Source organism: Sander lucioperca, chromosome 15 (assembly GCF_008315115.2).
Source record: "Sander lucioperca isolate FBNREF2018 chromosome 15, SLUC_FBN_1.2, whole genome shotgun sequence".
NCBI classification, from domain to species: domain Eukaryota; kingdom Metazoa; phylum Chordata; class Actinopteri; order Perciformes; family Percidae; genus Sander; species Sander lucioperca.
The window spans coordinates 17,287,015-17,306,709 of NC_050187.1; the positions used below are offsets into that span (position 1 = coordinate 17,287,015).

The 19,695-nt window shown below is 40.2% G+C and overlaps 1 protein-coding gene across 6 annotated transcripts in view; it reads right to left on the minus strand.

Moving 5' to 3' along the window:
* Positions 1-1,057: 1,057 nt before the first annotated feature.
* LOC116052437 (collagen alpha-1(XIX) chain) overlaps positions 1,058-19,695 on the minus strand; it is a 105,240-nt gene continuing 86,602 nt past the window's right edge. For 4 of the 6 annotated variants that reach the window (XM_035992442.1, XM_035992441.1, XM_035992444.1 and 1 more), the window contains 14 exons: positions 18,970-19,020; positions 18,753-18,797; positions 17,678-17,704; positions 16,440-16,493; positions 15,634-15,678; positions 15,272-15,316; positions 15,112-15,174; positions 14,645-14,680; positions 13,026-13,070; positions 12,293-12,436; positions 11,319-11,385; positions 11,074-11,211; positions 7,723-7,800; positions 1,058-5,069 (listed from right to left, as the gene is read on the minus strand). In XM_035992442.1, coding sequence (XP_035848335.1) covers positions 4,969-5,069; positions 7,723-7,800; positions 11,074-11,211; positions 11,319-11,385; positions 12,293-12,436; positions 13,026-13,070; positions 14,645-14,680; positions 15,112-15,174; positions 15,272-15,316; positions 15,634-15,678; positions 16,440-16,493; positions 17,678-17,704; positions 18,753-18,797; positions 18,970-19,020 — 939 coding nt within the window. In that variant the 3' untranslated portion in view covers positions 1,058-4,968. Of the gene's footprint in view, positions 5,070-7,722; positions 7,801-9,349; positions 10,649-11,073; positions 11,212-11,318; positions 11,386-12,053; positions 12,146-12,292; positions 12,437-13,025; positions 13,071-14,644; positions 14,681-15,111; positions 15,175-15,271; positions 15,317-15,633; positions 15,679-16,439; positions 16,494-17,677; positions 17,705-18,752; positions 18,798-18,969; positions 19,021-19,695 lie in introns of those variants that run through there. The other 2 variants (XM_035992445.1, XM_035992446.1) reach the window with 2 other exon arrangements.

A 19,695-nucleotide genomic window follows, 5' to 3' on the forward strand; every position in this document is an offset into this window, starting at 1 on the left:
TTCTTTATCTAAACTCCATATGCTGATGAAGATAATTTAATGTGATCGAGAGCTTCAGCTTTAAATGGACCTAAAGGTGAGATTGTTTTGTCAAAAGTTGTTTTGAAGGTCAAGAATGAACTTTGAGATTTAAAAATATCACAGCCATTTCCTTAGTTTCATTCAAAACAGCTTTTAAACATATCTTTGCTGTTTTTAATTAATAATGTTTAATTGACTTTATTCCATTTTAAAGACAACTGAGATGCTAAAAATCTCGACCAGACGAAGAAACCTTGGTTGTGAATTATTTTACATACCATGTGATATAACTTCTTAAAAGGAGTTATTATTGTTGACACTAACTCATATGAAACAATAACTGCCATTCAACACACATAAATGTGTCATAAAATACGTTTTACTTATTGTAAAAGATAGAAACCTGTAACCCAGGCTGTGTTAGTGCCCCAAAATACAACACAAGAACACAAGACATAAAGCACTGAATTACATTTATTGCACACGTGTAAGGCAGGTGCCATTAATCAGTTAAATAAAAGAAAAGAAAAGTTGTAAAATATAACCTCTGATACCTGGTAACCACATAAACACTGGATCATCCTCCACAACAGGAACATTACTGCCTCTATTCTTTATCACAGTCCAGATACACACACATGAGGTTTCAATTGTTTTTTTTCCAGTGAAAGGCAACAGTTAATGTTGTGATATTCCTCCCCCCCCCCATATAGCTAATCAGTGGTGTAGTCTAATGTATTGTAGTGGGTATACAGTTCTGTGTATATTGGCCAGTGGGGTCTGGGTGTCCTACCCCTGGGTGTCCTCCCCCAGGGAAGTTTTGAGCATCAACGACTTCATTTCCTGTATTCAGATTCACTTTTATGCACCAATTTACGGTGGAAATCCCTTTATTTAGCCTATGTGAAGAAGAAAAACACAGATGACAATTCAAAATATCAAACATATAATGGAAAGTATGTTGTTGCATGTTATTGGGCATTTTTAAGTGGGTGTATGGAAATCCTGGAGCTTTCTTAGTGGGTATAGTGCGTATACCTGCGTATCACGTAGACTACACCACTGTAGCTAATCATGTAGATATGTGGTAAACCAAGACTGAGGTAGATATTCAACGAAACAAAGACTTTCAAGAACACACATTAAAGTCCCACAGCACGACATGAGAGCTTATAGAGTAGTGAGAGCAGCAGGCAGACATTTTTAATCCGAGGGGCCGTGCTGAGAGGCTGATCCACATTCCCCATCATTACAAGCTTATTTACAAGATTAAATTATATGTGGCAACAAGATCAACTTACATTACTGTGAAAAAAACAAAACAATAATGAAATGTGGATGTATAAAACGTATTGTTTTAAATGAATTTGGCATTATTTGAGAAGCCTATCTTTAGATGTATAACAGCATTTGATTTGAAGGATGCTTCAACCTACAACATCGCCATCCTTTGAGTTTCATCAGACATTTTCCACTTAGAATAAATGGATTTTAACTCAGAGTGATATAAAAAATGGCTGGCACCAAATTGCTAGTGAAGTGGGCTGTGACATCAGTGGCCATTTTGTGTCCTCCCTAGTTATCATACGGTTTAGCTAAATTGAAGTCGCAAACTGGTGCACATTAATATCAATTCAAGCTAAATTCAATATTCACAGAGAGTTGCTCTCATCAGTTGGCCAAAAAAGTTGAGATTGCATTAGTCTCTCGCTGATGCTGCCTCATTTGAATGTGGTCAAGGTTGGAGTTATTGTCTCCAAGGGAAACCCATTAAACTGAATATAAAAATTAGCTTGATGAAAGTCACGTTGAGTGAATTTTATTTATATAGCCCAATATCACAAATTGCCTCAAGGGCTTTAGAATCTGTACAGCATACGACACCGTCTGACCTTTTAGACTCTAGCTTCGGATAAAGAAAACTCCCCAAAAAAACCCTTAAGATGGAGGAATCCTCAGGAAGAGCATCTGAGGAGGGATCCCTCTCCCAGGACAGACAGACGCACAACAGATGTAGTGTGTATGAAATAGACCAATATAATACAATTACAATACAGATAATTCATGACAAAATGATACATAGAATGTGAACATACATGAAAAAGACAGAAGCCAATAGAATGATCGGGTTTTATGTAGCTTATAACCCAAAGAAAGATGGTTTTCCATTCAAGCAATGAGAAAATAAATACATGTCCAGCAGGGGGCTCTTTCAACTCACAAATAAAGTCAGTGGTATACATTTGATTCAATAACCATCTAAAAATAGACCCACTCACACTAGCAGACATAAAACTAAGCCTGCATGCTGAGAAAAAAAAAAAATGCTCTGCAGCTTCAGAGTAGGATGTGAGTCATAATTCATATGTGAAAGAGAGGCTCGATAACCTTGTGAGACATGACATGAAAAGTCTCAAACAGATCTTAAAGCATGAAATACAGATAGAACCGAGTTCTTAACATCACAAAATGTCAGATACGCCCACAGAACCTTTCAAACATGAATCACAGCTGGGCACTTAAAAGTAAAATTAAAGCCTTTGAGTCAAACTCTCATTAAACAGCGAGGGAAGTAATATACACACCAGGCCAATTATGTTTGCTATACAAAAGTTCATTGTTTAGTGTGATTATAAAGTTTAGTTTACTTTTTGGATGAACTAAGTGCATTTACTTAGAAGGCTTCAAATAGGCATTCATTTAAATCTAAAGTTTGAATGCTGGGAACTTTTATCTTTCCGTCTTGGAGAAGGTCTGCATGTTTTCAGAGTGATTGTACTGAGTTTGTGGATAAGATAAATCATACAGTATGGCCTGTAAAGTTGACTCAAAACCTGAAATGAGTTGAGAACATTAAAATGGCTCCAAAGCCTGTTATAACAAATAAATAAATCAAACTCCAGTCTTAAGACACCCCAAAACCAGAGGATACATAGTGACACACAGTGCTGGTCAGTGAGTGAAAAACCAGGATGTAGACCATGATACGGTTCAAACGAAGAACGAGAAAATTCAAGTATACATTCATGAGTATATTTTTAACAAAAATAAAAAGTCTGAAGTTGTAGTGTAGTAGTCCCGATTTCCTTTGTGTAGCTGAAAATCAAAAATATACAAATAAACCAGAGGAATCATCATACAGCATGTAAACCATGTAAATGTTAATAATTATCATTGGACACACACACACACACACACACACACACACACACACACACACACACACACACACACACACACACACACACACACACACACACACACACACAGGGAACCTTATTGTGTCATTACAATGACAGCTTGCTTATGTAATTATATTGTCAGGTCCCGGTACAAGTCGCATTAGACGGGAAGAAAGAAAAAGAAAAACCTCAATAACTCGTCCAACTTATTTACAGATTAAAACAACAGTAGAGGTGAATGTGAGGTTACATCACACTCCTTAAACATACACAACATTTAAAGTACATTCTTCAAATCTGCCCTTGAAATATGTGTGTTAAGGTGTGTTCAGACTAAACACAAAGCAACATTTCTGTTCAGCGCAATTACATACAGTCAATAAAAAGACATTTTAATACATGCACATTGAAATGTTTAAATTTGGGTGGAAAATGTGTATGGCGAAAGCCTATCAGTGTGAGATTATACTGACATCACTGAGAATCAGAAATGGAGGACAAACTTACTGTCGGTGTCCGTGGGCACCCGGAACTCTAGGACTCATTGTCAGTACTGTACAGAGAGGAGACAGCTTGGAGAAAAGTGAGCGAAGCCATAGGACTACATGGTATTTTTTGAAAATATATATTTGTAACTTGATTCCAGCTATCGCTTGTACTTTACTACGAAGTTAGCACTGACGTTGTAACGTAAATAATTTAAGGGTGAATATTTGCGAGCTAAATACAAAAGAATTCTCTTTGCATTTGATCTGAACACACCTTTTAAAATACAGTAGTTTCAGACAAACAGTATGAGTTGTAGGTTTATGTACTACAACAGATATGGTTTTCAGTAACGTTGCCGAACCTAAAGAAAATAGGAAGACGTCTTTATATATGATTATACTGCAGATTCTTAAAAAAAAAAAAAAGATTATCATGCACATTGCAAATGTGTCATGAGTGATAATTTCATAAAACACAACTCTCAGTAATCTTGAAATGTATCAATCCACCTTCTAATAATAATATTACTGAGTATCCATGCTACATTCACTACAATTATTAGAACCATCTTTAACTACATCCTTGAAGATGCTAAAACACGCTAAAAATAAATAATTTGCATATCGGTCACATCTGCTGCACTTTGGTTGCATAAGGAGTCTCAGAAATCTGTTATTTTATCACAACTCCACATAAAACAAGTCTCACACACACACACACACACACACACACACGAACACACACACATACACACACACACACACACACACACACACACACACACACACACACACACACACACACACACACACACACACACACACACACGTGACAGTACCTTCTGACAGCACATAGGCTTATCTAAATAAGAACAGAAGAGTGAATAGGCAAGCCCATTAAGAAGGCAAACAAATAATTAAGATCATGTTTTCAGACAGGACTGAAGCTGATAAAATAAAGTCCTTTCATGGTCTTGAAAGACATAATGAGAGTTGACAAGGAATGCATTACATCACAGTAGGGGATGTGAAAACAAGAAATACCTTAATAGTACAGCACTGCAAGATGAAAGAAAAAGAACAAACCCAACAACAAGAAATCCTGACTGCATCCAAATGTTATTGTAAAGTGAACAAAAGAGGTCAGTTGTGAGTCTGTCCGATGAACCAGATCTGAGGAAGCTCTTACATACAGCGAGGCCGTCTGCTGCAGCACTGAGCTCGGAGCCAGGCGTCTATATTCGAACCAACCCAATATATGAACCGCTCTGCTGGGTTCACAGGGATGGAAGGAGACAGTCACTGGGGTCACAAGTCCCAGGAGGTCCACGGGGCCCCGGAGAGCCAGGAGGGCCCTTAGAAGTGATCCCAGGAGGGCCTTAACAGAGAATTAGACATTATTAATTCCTGTGCCGGGGGGCCCTGCCTCCTCTACGGCTCATACAAAAGGAATTGCAGGTACAGCCTTGTCCTTTTCCTCCCACTGAAAACACAACTTGCCCTTTTCATCACTGTCACATCCATCTCCTGTTTAACTGCTCACACACAAATTGTCCACAGTACTGTGGTTGTTTGTACTGTCAACAAACACCAGAGCAAAAGTGCACCATCATTATCAAACATGTTTTTCTCCCAATGTGTTAATTCTGTGTGTTTAAGTGGCTACTTAGAGCTGCTAGCTCAATCAGAATCAGAATCAGAAAGGGTTTTATTGCCAAGTACGTTTTTTAACACGTACAAGGAATTTGTTTTGGTGTTGTTGATGGAATATTAAACAATATAGATGGAATATTAAACAATATCAGTATAGGTATAAACAATATAAGTATAAGTATATGTACACAGTATGTATTAAGTTAAAAATGAAGAATAAATAAAGATATAAATAAAAAATAAAGAGCAAAGAGCATTACAGCAGAGTGAGAACAGTAGCATGAAGGTGGAGAGTCAGGGTGGTTTCCGGGCATTGTTAATAAGGCTAGTGGCGGTGGGGAAAAAGCTGTTCATGTGACGAGAGGTTTTGGTCCTGATGGACCTCAGCCTCCTGCCATAGGGGAGTGTCTCAAAGAGTTTGTATCCGGGGTGGGAAGGGTCAGCCACAATCTTTCCAGCACGCTTCAGAGTCCTGGTGGCGTATAGGTCCTGGAGCGGCGGCAGATTGCAGCCAATCACCTTCTCTGCAGACCGAATGACACGCTGCAGTCTGCCCTTGTCCTTGGCAGTGGCAGCAGCGTACCAGATGGTGATGGAGGATGTGAGGATGGACTCAATGATGGCTGTGTAGAAGTGCACCATCATTGTCTTTGGCAGGTTGAATTTCTTCAGCTGCCACAGGAAGTACATCCTCTGTTGTGCTTTCTTCACGAGGGAGCTGATGTTCAGCTCCCACTTGAGATCTTGGGAGATGGTAGTTCCCAGGAAGCGGAATGACTCCACAGTGTCAATTGTGGAGCCACAGAGGGTGATGGGGGCAGGTGGGGCTGGGTTCTTCCTGAAGTCCACAACCATCTCCACTGTCTTTAGAGCGTTGCGCTCTAGATTGTTTTGGTTGCACCAGGTCACCAGGTGGTCAGCCTCCCACCTGTAGGCGGACTCGTCTCCATCAGAGATGAGTCCGATGAGGATGTGACATTCTCATGAGAAGCAACAACACTGAAGAATCTCCTGTATGTGACTCATATGTCCCATTCTCCATGAACCTGGAGGTGGTCCAGGAGGAACCTGCTCTATGTGGAATTCAAGGGGTACGAGCACGTCCCTCATTATGATGGCCAAGTGACGGAAAGTTTGGTTGGAAAAAAAAACTTCAGTTGTACAGGAGCTACAGTAAGTGCACAGAAGAAAAACAAAGCAGTGGCCCAGCACACTCATACAGTAGCAGTTTGTTCAACTTTCCAACTCTTTCCAAGTGTGAATACAACTGAAGTCCAACCCCACCAGTTGGGCCGAAGGTGCTTATTGTGCGCCCCTGGAGATGATGTCTTTCAACAGCTGTGATTTGTCCTCTCCAAAGGAGTTATAGCGAACTTTCCTTTGCCCTACACATGCATTATGCACATACATAGTTGGATGGATGACTTTAGGTTCAGGGATATACCACTGCTGTCACAGGCTGAAAGTCAGCATCAGTGTATGGGGAGTGATTTTTTTTTTTTTGTTCACAGGAGCAGGAGAAAGCTGACAACTTGGGTTGTATTCAGTGAAACTTTTGCGCAGGACAACAAGCTGGGCTTCTACTTTACAGAACGGACAACATTGCTCAGTCACTGCAGCATTTTGTCCTCTACTATTGTTATTATTATGTCCCCATTTGTGTCACAGCAGCGGCTGAGTTTTTAGAAAACATGCCATGTGGGAGTTGTGTTTATCTCCAACATGCTGAGATATCAAATAAAGGCTGAAATAGAATTTGAGGTTTGAGACTTGACACAACCAAAGTTATTTGATATCACAGTGAGATATGCTACACTTCCCGCCTTTCGGTGGACAGGTAAGAAAACCTGATAAACAGGGGTAGATGTGACGGAGACTGGTCATTCTGTGACAAATGAGGTATATAATCAAAATATAATCAAAGCATGACTGCCAGAAGTGTTCTTTTATATACAGGCAAAAATACAGAGCTAGATTGGCATTCATGTGGAGTTGTATTTCTCGCCACCTGATGAATGTAAGTCAAATATTCACTTTCCTTTTTGTTCCGTTTTGGTCTCCATCTATTCCTGAGGGTAATATCTCTTTTTAATAGCATAATGCTCCCCTACACTCGCCAGCTAGCTAGCTTCATCACAATGGATGACCCTTTTCACTCTACACACAGTCATTTGATTTATTGTTAATATAAACATATTGATAAATGCAACTTTAAGTAATAGTTTAATAAAGAAGCAGTTGATGAAAAAGTCTCCAATGGAAAGTAAAAGAGCATGGAACACATTATCCTGGACCAGTCCTTGCTGATGCCTGTTGCTTACTGTGATAAAATACATACATTACATTAAATTAAGCATACAAACTATGATGTCTCTCACCTGGTGGGCCCATGGATCCTGGATCTCCTGGTAACCCCAGACCAAGCTGACCTCGCTCTCCTTTCTGCCCCCTGTACCCTGAGGACAGACACAACACTCGGGCTGAGTACAAATACTGCGGAGATGAAGTAGAACTGTGCTGTGTCATGTTTACAGAACATGGTAGTACAGTTAGAAATATTAGTACAAATGCCATAACATGTTAAAATCCAACTGTCAAGATGAGTATACACTTTCGCAACCTTTATATCTGTCTAGAGACTCGTACAGATTAGCTTCTTGATGATATTAACATCATCAATACGATGGCCATGTCAGGTATGAAGTCTGCATTCATTTTGAGAAAAGTAGCTTTGCTTTAGTTGATGTAGAAACAGGCTGCTCTGGGTTCCCAGTTTCAATCCCAAACATGTGAATAATAAAAGACATTCTGATATCTTGTCAAAATGAAAATCATCAAATAAGCCATCTCTACGCTAGTTTTCGAAGAAGGATGCGCTGTGGGCTTGTACAACTTTCTGTAAACAATAGGGCAAAAGCAAATGTCTTTGAAGAATTTAAAACAGAGCAAAGCGGCTTTTTTTCGGAGGTCAGATATCTGGGTCACTAAAGGCATTCGGAGAGAGAAAAGAAAGACCTATTCTGTAGAAGACAGATGCAGAAAACAATAAGGTCTATTCTTGACAACTAGACTCAGAGATGTAATTCATTGGGAGATCATAAAGCTTTTTTTCTGTTTGACCACAGAGAGAAAACTAGATTATGTTCAATCTTTTTTATAATGGCCTTTGGATAAGATACAACATAAAGCAGATATGAACACAGGGACATGCTCTGGCTGATGAGTAAAATCAAATCAAAGCATTTGCACTAATCTTCACGCCAGGCCAACGTGTGTGTTGCCGATAACAATATGCAAACAAACTTTAAATGTTATTAAAAAGGCTTTCTCACTCCAGGCAAAGCCAGTTAGTCTTTACAGTTCAAAACAGTAGCATACCAAGTAAGAATATGAGGGGCTGCGAATATATTTCCCCATGAGGCACTTAAAGTAATGGAGTCTCAGGACCAGCGGTTGCATGGAGTGCATCAGAAACATTGACAGGAGTATCAAGCATTGCACCGCCTGGCCCAAAGGGGAAACGCTTCAACGCTTACATGTCAGAGAAAATCTCAGAAAAAAGGCTTATGAATGCTCCAAAACCGAGTCTCAAAGAGAGAGGGGCTATCCACACATTGACGCAATAATGAGACTTCTTTCAACACTCACAGAGCCTGGGGCATTCATTCAGGGAGGAGACGTTCCATGGAGAAAAGAGCACTGTACCTTAAGCAAAAAAATACTGAATAGCACACAGGGCAATGAGCTTGGGTTGCACGCTGAATTGGTGCACTCTGATAAATCAAAAACGCCATACTGCATCTGCACTTGGTTGAAAACAAAATTATTTCTTGGGGCGCTAATGGACGAAATACATTAATAGAAAATAATATTGTCACAGAGTGCTTTTTCATGTTTGATTGATAAGATTGCAGTCCTGCACCTGTTGTAAACACTATTAACAGCAACATCTATGTATTCATGCTGTGCCTTACAAAAGAAGAAAGCTGCTCCATCAAAGACAAATTACTGTGGGATATTTACTGATATTTCCATATTGTACAGCACAAAGCAGAGCAGCTCTCAAACACAGAGATTACAAGCTGATATAATGAAAGACACTTTGTTTCAGTCAGTATTAATAAATATACAGAATGCACTGAAAGTACAAAATTAAAAATGAATGTTAAAACAAAAATTATTTATGAAAAACGCACTCTAACAAAATGGATTACATCAGTGAGTCTTTTCATTACACTCTCAAACGCAAAAGATGACTAGAATGATAAATGAGTACTCAATTACAACATAAGGGAGGGAAAAAACAAACAAAAAAGTGCTGTCTTGCATGCGTCCTTATGGATATTCTCAAACAGCTTGAGACTTTCACCCATGTGAAATCAAACAATGTGGAAAAAAAAAAGAATTCAACAGAGGGGTTATTTTTCTCCATAAACAATTCATTTTGGCATATCGAGGAAGAAGTCAAGTTGGATATTCCAGAGGAGCACAGTCTCCAGCAGAGGATGACAAGAAATAATGAGGATATATTACCCCAAACTCTCTCCCCAGCTGAGTGGAGGCACAAGTCAACAAAGAAAACATTAAGAAGTTGTTGCATTTTTGATTTATCAAAGGAAAAAAAAAAACTTTCCTCTTTGTTTTCAATAAATATTTATTGCAAAGCTGCACTAAGAGTAACCTATAAAACACTCTTTGGAAGCATAAAAAAATAAAACAAGCTAAACAAAATCCAATACATGTGTAATGCAAATGGCATTAACACAACACAGATATTTATAGTCGAGTAGTATAATAACTACATTACTCATGAATGAAAGCAGCATTTTATATTATAGCAGTGGGTTAAAGGGTAAATGGTCTTGAATAATGTGAGGTAGATACAAAGCTCAAAGAGAAAGGCCAATGCAGTGGTGCTTTGATCTGCACCAACACGTAACACACTCCTCTTCAAAAGTTAAGACACCGTAGTTCTGCTGCGACACAATACAATTCTAAGCAAGTTTGAGGTATAAAGCCTGACCGGCAAACCATTAGTGTTGTATGAGCAGTCAGAAAGTTGTATCAGTTTGATAAAGAACGTCCACCCTCTTTCCTGACTATGCTCCTTTTCTACTTTAGAAGCTTTCTTTTTCCTGGAGTGAGGTATCAATACTGGGGCTCTTTCCTGTCCACATTGATAATAGTTTCTCTTATTCACAGCCAATTCTTCGTTTGTCTTCATATTTCCCAGAGAGCCGCTGTGCACCACACTCCTGGCCTTGCCTCTGCTTCCCGCCCCTCAGTCTGCATTGATATATGGGTCTAAGCAAGAGAAAAATACCCATGAATCCCTACAAAATACATGTGCCCCCACCTCAATCCAGCTCCAATGTTTCATCCCAACTCTGTACAGACAGAACATCTTTAACTGAAGGATGTTGTGGTTCACTCTGCATAGTCAACCTGCAGCTTTGTGTTTACAGCAGTAAATGCTGCCTGCTTTAAATGTGTGTGGTACAACATACGGTAATTGGACTAATTGATGTATTTAAACCCCAATGAGGCGTACACATATGGTGTGGCTACATACATAGATTACAATTACATCAGACAACAGAGGGTTAATTGTCTTCAGTAGTTATGAGCAGTTAAGAGTGTTATTTCTAATTCATATTTCAACAGAAGTGGTTATTTTTCTGAGGTGGTGTTAACGTCCTACAGTTCAGTCTGGCAGCTTGAGCTCTTACCATGAGGACCAGGAGGTCCGGGCTCTCCTGGCGGGCCTGGTAATCCGTCCTTTCCGGGAGGTCCTGGAGGCCCGTGGACCTGTGAAGCTAAGATCCCTGCAGGTGTCTTCTGCAGCGTGGCCGTGCTTGATAGCTTCTCTACAAAGTAAGAAAAATCAAAATTCACATTCAGAATATGGAAAATGGAGAATGGAGAATAAAGATAGCGAGAAAACGTGAAAAATTTTATTTAGAAAAATGTATACCTTCGAAGACCCTCAATACTTCAGTTCTGATAAACATTTTGAGTTCTTCCATGAAGCTGGGATCACCCTGTGTGTGCAGTGGAGAAGAATACATCTTTCATTCATAGTGAATTGGCAGCAGAGGTGATACAGTCGTTATCACTGCATGAAAATCTAACTGATGCCTGACATGCATCTCAACTCAAAGACCTCCACTACAACTCGGTGGAAACCATCTGTGTTGAAAACAAGGGCGGGGAGGAGGGATCACTGCTGACATTTTTCTTTTCTAACTATTCAGTGAAATCCCACCTTGCATTATTATATCACATCTGCGCCACGAATCCAGCTTGAAATAAAATGGATTCGGTCGGGGAATGTTAAATGAGATATTCTGACTCTATTAAGAGACTTCTTGGTGTTACTTTCTGATATAAAGTGTAGCTTTTCATACCAGCTGTGTATACCTCTAAATATATGTATTATTAAGGAACACAAATTATATAACAATATATGCTCTGCCACTCAAACATTGTTCAAGCTTTCCAGTGTAGCAACGACAAACAATAGTAGCCCTGGACCTTGAATCTTTCCAAACAATTTCCATCTCTACTGTGAATGTTATATAACTGCTGTGACCGCGTACAGAGTGTGTAAAATGTCTGTGACACACGGAGGTGTTTTCACTGCTCTAGGCATGCCCACATATCTCTGTCTTTTTCTCTGTCTCCTTCTCCCTCCCTCTCTGACCTTCTGTTGTGCCTGGATGAGGAGGAGTGGAAAGCGTTGAGCAGAAAGAGAACAGCAACCTCCCTTGTACAGCCTTGTTTGATGTTTCATGCAGAAATCTGTAGCGGCACCATTTTTCCATACAGGGAACGAGAACTGAACTAGTTACACAAGCTCAGAAAGGAAGTAGGCTGATACAGGTTTTAATCATCTCTTGTTTGATCGGAGGTATCTGCAAACTCAAGGACCTTGTCTTTACGACTTACCATGAGGTTTACATTTTCCAAATTTACTGGAGGGCCAGGATCGCCTTTTTGGCCTGGAGGTCCGATCTGTCCAATGGGGCCAGGATCGCCTGAGCGACCCCTCTCGCCTTGAACACCCCTTTCTCCAGGAATCCCTGGATCACCCTGCAGTCAAGAAACCCAGACATTTCTCAGCTCTCTCTCTCTCTCTCTCTCTCTCTCTCTCTCTCTCTCTCTCTATATATATATATATATATATATATATATATATATATATGATGCAGTACTGGCTAAATTGTTTAGATCTGGTGAGTTCTGTAGTATAACAATGAAAACTATATTTCCTGGCTGGCATCACCTGCATCAGAGTCAGTCATTTTACAGCCTGACTCACTCAACTGTATCACTTAACATGCTGTGCACACTGACCTATTTCTCCTAATGTGTCCAGTCAGTCACCTGTCCTAAGGTTCTTTTGCCAACAATAAAGCTAAAAGCCTCATTTTGCATCATCTATTTGGAATAGATTACTGCGTAAGTGTGACAGAGCTCTTTAATTTTGCCTTGCAAATACAATAGGAAACTGCACTGAGCGTTAAATGCCTTTATCTAGTGCTTACGTGCTTGTGGGGATTAGTCACATTTGTGCTGAAGTGAAGACTTCCATTACTATTCATCAGAACCTTTTGTGCATTATAGTCTGACTCTTAAAAACAGCTTATTTTTTTAGGAAGACAGGGATGATGCTACTTACACGTTCTCCTTTGGATCCTCTGTCCCCTGTTGCACCTGCAGATCCCTTAGGAAAAAAAGCAAATAAACATGTTTAGTCTTTGTTGTTATAGAAGAAAGGTAAAGGAGTAACATCTAAATAATTGGGAAAAGAAATGATGCTGACCCTGAAGCTGTCACCCTCTACACAGAAATAATTGATGTTCAGTATCGTGCAGGGGCACACATAACACTCCACTATTGTAATCTGTACATGAAGCAGAGATTACTGTTATTTACACCCACCCTATTGGCATAATGCTCCCATCTACTCTAGTATTTGCAAATGTTTCTGTTCTGTTGCCGGAAGAAAAGAAAAAAAACTGTGAGCAAGCTTTTCATGAATTACTTGACTTTGAAAGAAATTTACACTTTTCAGACGACATGTGCAGTGATTGCTTCTTACTCAGCTCAGGTATATTGCTTGTATAATATCTCCCTGTACAGTGTTTCACCTTCTGCAATGTCATGGCTTCTCTGCATCACTCCTGTTTTGATTGAGAAATGCCTGCGTTCCCACCAGCTGTCTCTACTGTATGGAAGAGCTGGGAGAGTAAATACCTGTCTCTGACTTCATGTCACAACATCTTGTGTCTTCCAATCTCTCCCTGTCACTCCTCATTGCTTCCCTTTACCATGCTCACAGCAATACCCCTGGGAGAATCTTTGTATCAATTTCCTGCTGGATTACAGGAGCCATGCAAAAGACAATCTGGCATGATGTGCTTTTAAAACGGGCATCTCTTTGTGTGTGCTGTTCTCCCCTGCCTGCTTTAATCTGCAGTACTCTGTATTCTCCAATGCCTGATGGGAGGCTTAAATCTATCATCTTGCCCACTGAAATGTGCTTCCCTGAGCATTACATTAAACCTCAAAGCAGTGTGCAAGGTGTCTGGGTAGAGGAGCAATGCCACCTGCTAGATGGCACTGTTGTCCCACAAAAAAGGCAGGCACTACTGCAGAAGGACATGAGGATAAAACTGTAGAAGGGCTTCATGCAATGCTGAGATTTTGGTGGAAGAATATTAACTAATATTAATAACAAGAAAACAATAAACTGTTGGAGTTGTCATTATGGTGAAAAAAATATTGTAAATCAGACAGCAAAACAAAGCAATACTCATAGTCAAACCAGTTTGGTATTATACTGTATAATGTGTTAATAATGACTATTCATAGCAGATCTGTTCTGCATGCTGTGAGCCCATTCTGTGTTATAATGCAGTAAATAGTGTATAACAGATTCGATCAGTCACCTAAAAGCTGCAGTATTTGTTTCAATTTTAGCCAGGTTCATCAGGCAGGAAAATGCATATTTAATCTAAGTGTCTACTGCCCTCTATTACAAACATTTTATCATTGCCTGAAAGCATTAATGGTATAATTAGAGTAAAAAAAGACTAAAAGTCAACAAAGCCTTAAATCAGCAGGATTTCATTTAGTTTTTATCGTTATAATCTCAAATATGCAAATAGGTTTAATGCACTCAGGATGCTGTAGCTTTTGGGGGGGGGATAAAAATCTGCTGTGCCATCTTTCTGTAGCTCGGCTGATGTAAAGCACTTTCTATAAGGGGATTTGCAACGCGTTCGCACATCTCACCTTGTATCCAGGAGTTCCATCTTTTCCAGGTCTCCCCTGCTCAAGGAGTGCAACACAAACAAAGACATTTTGTATCAGCTCCCACCTTCGATTGGATCAGCACTGTTGCCCTCCTAGTAATCTCCACAGTTAATGAGATATCTCAACCAAGGGATAATGATCCTGATTGCTGTGCGAACACTCTTCCATTGTGCGCTTACAGGGAAAATTACAGAAACTATCTCTGATGGTAATTACATAGAGGATTGTAATACTCCATCTACAGGACAAGTGATCTCTAACGTACATTTTTTTCCATATTGTCCTTGAATCATGTTCTCCCATATATAGGTAAAACAACCTGCTGATGTAAAGGAGCAGTGTGTTGTTTTTTTGCAGTCTGGACATTACTGGAAGGTGCTTCGGCAACAGCTAGTAGTGATTATATAGGGTAGAGCAACAGAATTCATGTACAGTAGCATCCTTACAGGAACACCTTGGGGTCCCTCGGGCCCTGGGAATCCTGTCTCTCCGAGCGGCCCCCTCTCACCCTGTCAGAGAACAGAGACAGCCAATGTGTCAGTCGGCAGTGACAAAGGAATGACACGTGGATTGACAGCTCAAAGAGAGTTAGAGGCTGAGGCTCACCGGCTCTCCTGGGATCCCTGGCTCTCCGCGAGGGCCGGGCTTCCCCTGTCAATCACAACATAGGAAAAGAACAGACTGCTTTTGACAGGTCCTCAGTGGTGTCATATCTAAAGCTACCTCCTGTTTATAATAAACCAACCAGTCTACTATAGCTTCACAGAAATATCCACTGAACAGGCCGCAGGTACTGTATAAATCTGAGGTTCTTAATCGAAGTAGTGTTGTGTTATGGCACTTGTTGTTAAAGGTATTCTTTGTACTTCATGAAACATCATCAACTTGTTGCCAGCAGCAGACTTAAACAGCACAGATGATTCATCAAGGAACAGTGTGAGTCGGAATAAATTATTCGTAATACTTACAGGAGGACCTAGTATACCAGGTGGACCAGGCAAACCAATATCACCCTGAAGGAAACATTAAAGACGTGTCAGATAGATGACATACACATAACATAAAGAATACACATAAATCACTGTCAAGCTGACACATGGATATTGATAACAGAAACTGCCTAAACCTGGGTGTAATGGATGCTCCGGGGCTTCTCACTGTTTGGACAAATGCAATGCAAATAGGCTTAAACACATAAAAACACAAGTCTCTACTTAGAAAAATCACAAATAGGGAACCTTCTTTTAAACTTAAGTCTTTTTACTATTTCAACAGCAAACACTTTTCATATGTCACACCTTTAACAGTATTCCACTAAAGGATAAATGATGTCACAGAAACTGGAACAGAAACTGGAACGTTCCACCCCTGAACGCACACTCGTTTTTTTTTTTTGTTTTTTTTTTAACAGATTTAGACTTAGATTTAGATGTTTCATGCAGGGGTAGCTTTGTTCCATTATGGAAAATGCATCCAATAGTAGCACTTTGTTGTGCAAATGGTTAACTATTAACTATTACATTTGGCTCCACATTGCTGTTCAAAGAGCTCAACTGAAATTCCTTCAGTCAATATAAAACAAAAAAATTGCATTCTAAAGTTGACTTGTACAGAAAGCTTCTTTTTTTTTAAAACTGGATATCTTATTTCAAAAATAAACTCTTTAAATGTTCTGTACTGAGAATGAAGAATAGAGAAAGTACTTTCCCTCACTTTGTAATCAGGTTAGGTCATGGCAGATGGGACGCCTCTCTGGGCTGATACTGTTGCTTACCTTGGCACCGGGTAGCCCTTCAAGCCCGGGTAATCCCATGGCCCCTGGGTCCCCCTATGACAGAAAAACACACCACCTGCTGTGTCAAGACAAAAAAGTCACTACTGATGTTAGTTCCCCCTTTCTGCATCCAAGAATGATGCTATTTTTGTCTCACAGTCTTCAATAGGAGAATGGGTTTGGCGATGAGCCACTGGTGGCTGGTGGTAAATGGTATAATCACAAGACTCTCAGTAAACATTACGCATAAACAGGTAAATAAAGATCAAAGCTACATAAAGGCAAATAAATTAAATTCAGCAGGAGCCAAGATTTCCCACATTTTAATCTCTCCTCTTGGTATACTCAGCAACATATTAATACAACCCTTCATATGTCAATATGAAGACAATCCTAAGAGGACAATACGTCAACCTGGGTTTATTGTATTAAATGATCTATGACACATGCTGTCACACCTTGTAGGCTATAGACGGGATAGAAAAGGAGCCCCATTTGACAATCACAATCAGACTTGCCTTCTGCACTAAAAATAGAGACCCATTCCCAGCGCTGGAGCAAGTGATGGCCTCTATCTACCTCATCTTGCTCAAGCGTCCATGGAGAAATGCCATTACACAGAATAGTGGGGCGACTGGTGCTGACATAGACAGATTGTGCAGGTAATTGTCACACATGTAGATTGTCATGAATAAGCGAGTGCGACTAAGGGGAGAGTGGGCCAGCCAGAGGATCAGCTGTGAGACGGATTGTGGCAATTCCACCACAGCACTGGAGCCGCTCACACAATTTATTAAAATGTCAAATTAACATCCTGGTGAAAAATCACTTTGCAACAAAACAATAAAAAATGCAATTGGCCCCATGAGAAAAAAAGAATTTAAGTTGATGGCAGGAGCATCAAATTGTTTCCATGTCTGCGTGGATTGTTTTCAGCCGTCAATATGGGGGGGGGGCATTCAAAGTGCAGAGAGAGTTCATAGGTTCCCACTGGCAAGACAATACAACAGTTTCATATTTTCAGGAGACATGATCATTCTTTCGCTGTGTGTTGGAGTTCTACTGAGAGTGGTTAAGTGCTTAAGCTTGAAGGTCTATTGACTTATGTTGTAGAAAACCACAGATACATTGATAGATGGCAACTGAAAAAACTCTGACTTCTCTATTTTTTGGACAGCACAAAAAATAGAGAAACATTTCATGAAAAATATATTCAATAATGAAAAGATTCAACTCACTGCAAGTCCTTCATCTCCTTTGGGACCCTTAAAAGAGAGAGAGAGACAGAGAGAGAGAGAGAGAGAGAGAGAGAGAGAGAGAGAGAGAGAGAGAGAGAGAGAGAGAGAGAGAGAGAGAGAGAGAGAGATGAATGCGACAACTGCTACCATACAAATAAATATTGTCTGAAATGACATGTGGCTACTGTATGTTAGTGTCATTAAAATTCATAGCATATATCATTGCTTCTCTTGTCTCGCAATCTTTTGTCTGTAAATCATGCTTACATTGTGTTATATGACACTGGTGAGACTGTGGTCTTTCCTAAGCAAGATTTAAAACGATCAGGATCATATAATCCAGTCTGTTAATCACACATGCTTTACAAACAATGGTCATGCATGGTTACATTTTCAGTGAGGAATTTATAGCATTTTTCCACATTAAAAAAACAAGGAATAACTGATACATTTGGCCTCTTCTCCCTGTTAACACTGATGAAGATGCTCTCATATTGGTTGCTCCAGAGGAGCTGTGGGGCTGTGATGGATGCAGTACAGGGAGTAGAATCCTCAAGCTCGAGCTGTGGTTCATGTGCATTGTGCACTGGGGATATTGGAGTGTCTATTTTTTGTTACCACATTTAGTGTCTGTTGTGGAGGATGGATCCCTGCAGGGCCTGTGAATGAATGTCTCCCAGGACACTGGACAAGATTTCAAACTGTCTGATAAGGCAGAGCAGGGGGAAGCCGATAAGCAAATCGGGTCACTTCAGGGTGGCACCGTACGGAGCAACTGAACTTATAAGTCCATTTTGCATATCAATAATGTTGTGTGCCCTGGGGGGGTGGGTCAGAAACACCTGTTTGAGAATCAGGAAGCCTCTTAGCTTTCACCAACCATCAGCTCTCAATGAACATGATTGACTGTGATAGGACCTCAGAAGCGGAGATAACACTGGAGGGCTGGTCAGGTTATTTGTTATTCAGCTCTCTCAGGCTCTGCAGCTCATACAGTATCAAGGTGCCTGTGTGCTAGTGTGTCTCCACAGTAAACCGTAAAGGATTTTGCTTCAGGCATGATGATTATGCTTACCGGAGCGCCAGGAGCTCCAGGGGGTCCTAAAATAGCTCCACCACTCTGAAAAGACATTTTTTTTAATGTTATGACTATATACACATTATTTTCGGAATGTGGGTCAAACACATTTTAAACACAATTTTCTGCCAATATGATTGAAGGCACTACGACGTGCATAAAATGGATCACAATGACATTATCGCTGAGTTGAAGTCATTTGAGAAGTCTTTACCTGCAGCTTGTACAGACTGCTCATCCCATTGCCCTCCACATTGGGTACACCCTGAAACACAATCAACAGTAAATCATCTTCTAACTGTTCTGTTGAGTTTTAGGCATCCAGAGTCGTTACAGAGAACTGTACAGTAGGTCTGGAGCAGTTATACACTGTTAAGCCCTTAAATGCTACATGGAGGAGATCAATAGCTTATTTGGTGATTACACAAAGAGCGGGAAAGAGTGTGCAAGAGAGTGAGAAGTGAAAAGAAGAGGAAAAATAGAGAACAGTAGACTTAATAATCCTTGAGCTAGTGGCAATTCGGAATACGAGAGTATTTCAGAAATACAAAAGAGCGCAGTGATTAAAAGAGATTCGGGTATGAGAACTAGGTAATCTAGTCTTCTTAGGTAGTATTAGGACATAAAAGAATGTTTTTCCCATGATAGATTGGTAGAGGGCAGCTATTGTAAATGTAGAAGGAGTGAAGATTCTCATTTAGAAGCAAGCGGATGCCTGTGCCCTTTTCAGGCCACCGAGCCATCCCCTGTCCTCCCAGACTGCAGTTTATGAGACCAGGGTGTGTGGGGGGGGCACGGCAGGATCAAGGGGACGGCTGATGAATTATAGATTTGCCTTTGGAAGTGCTTACTCACTGGCCTTTTAAAGGGTATGAGCATGATTCAATGCTAGTGAGCAGGTCGCCACAATTTCATCATATTTGAGCTTGTTTGTCAGTTA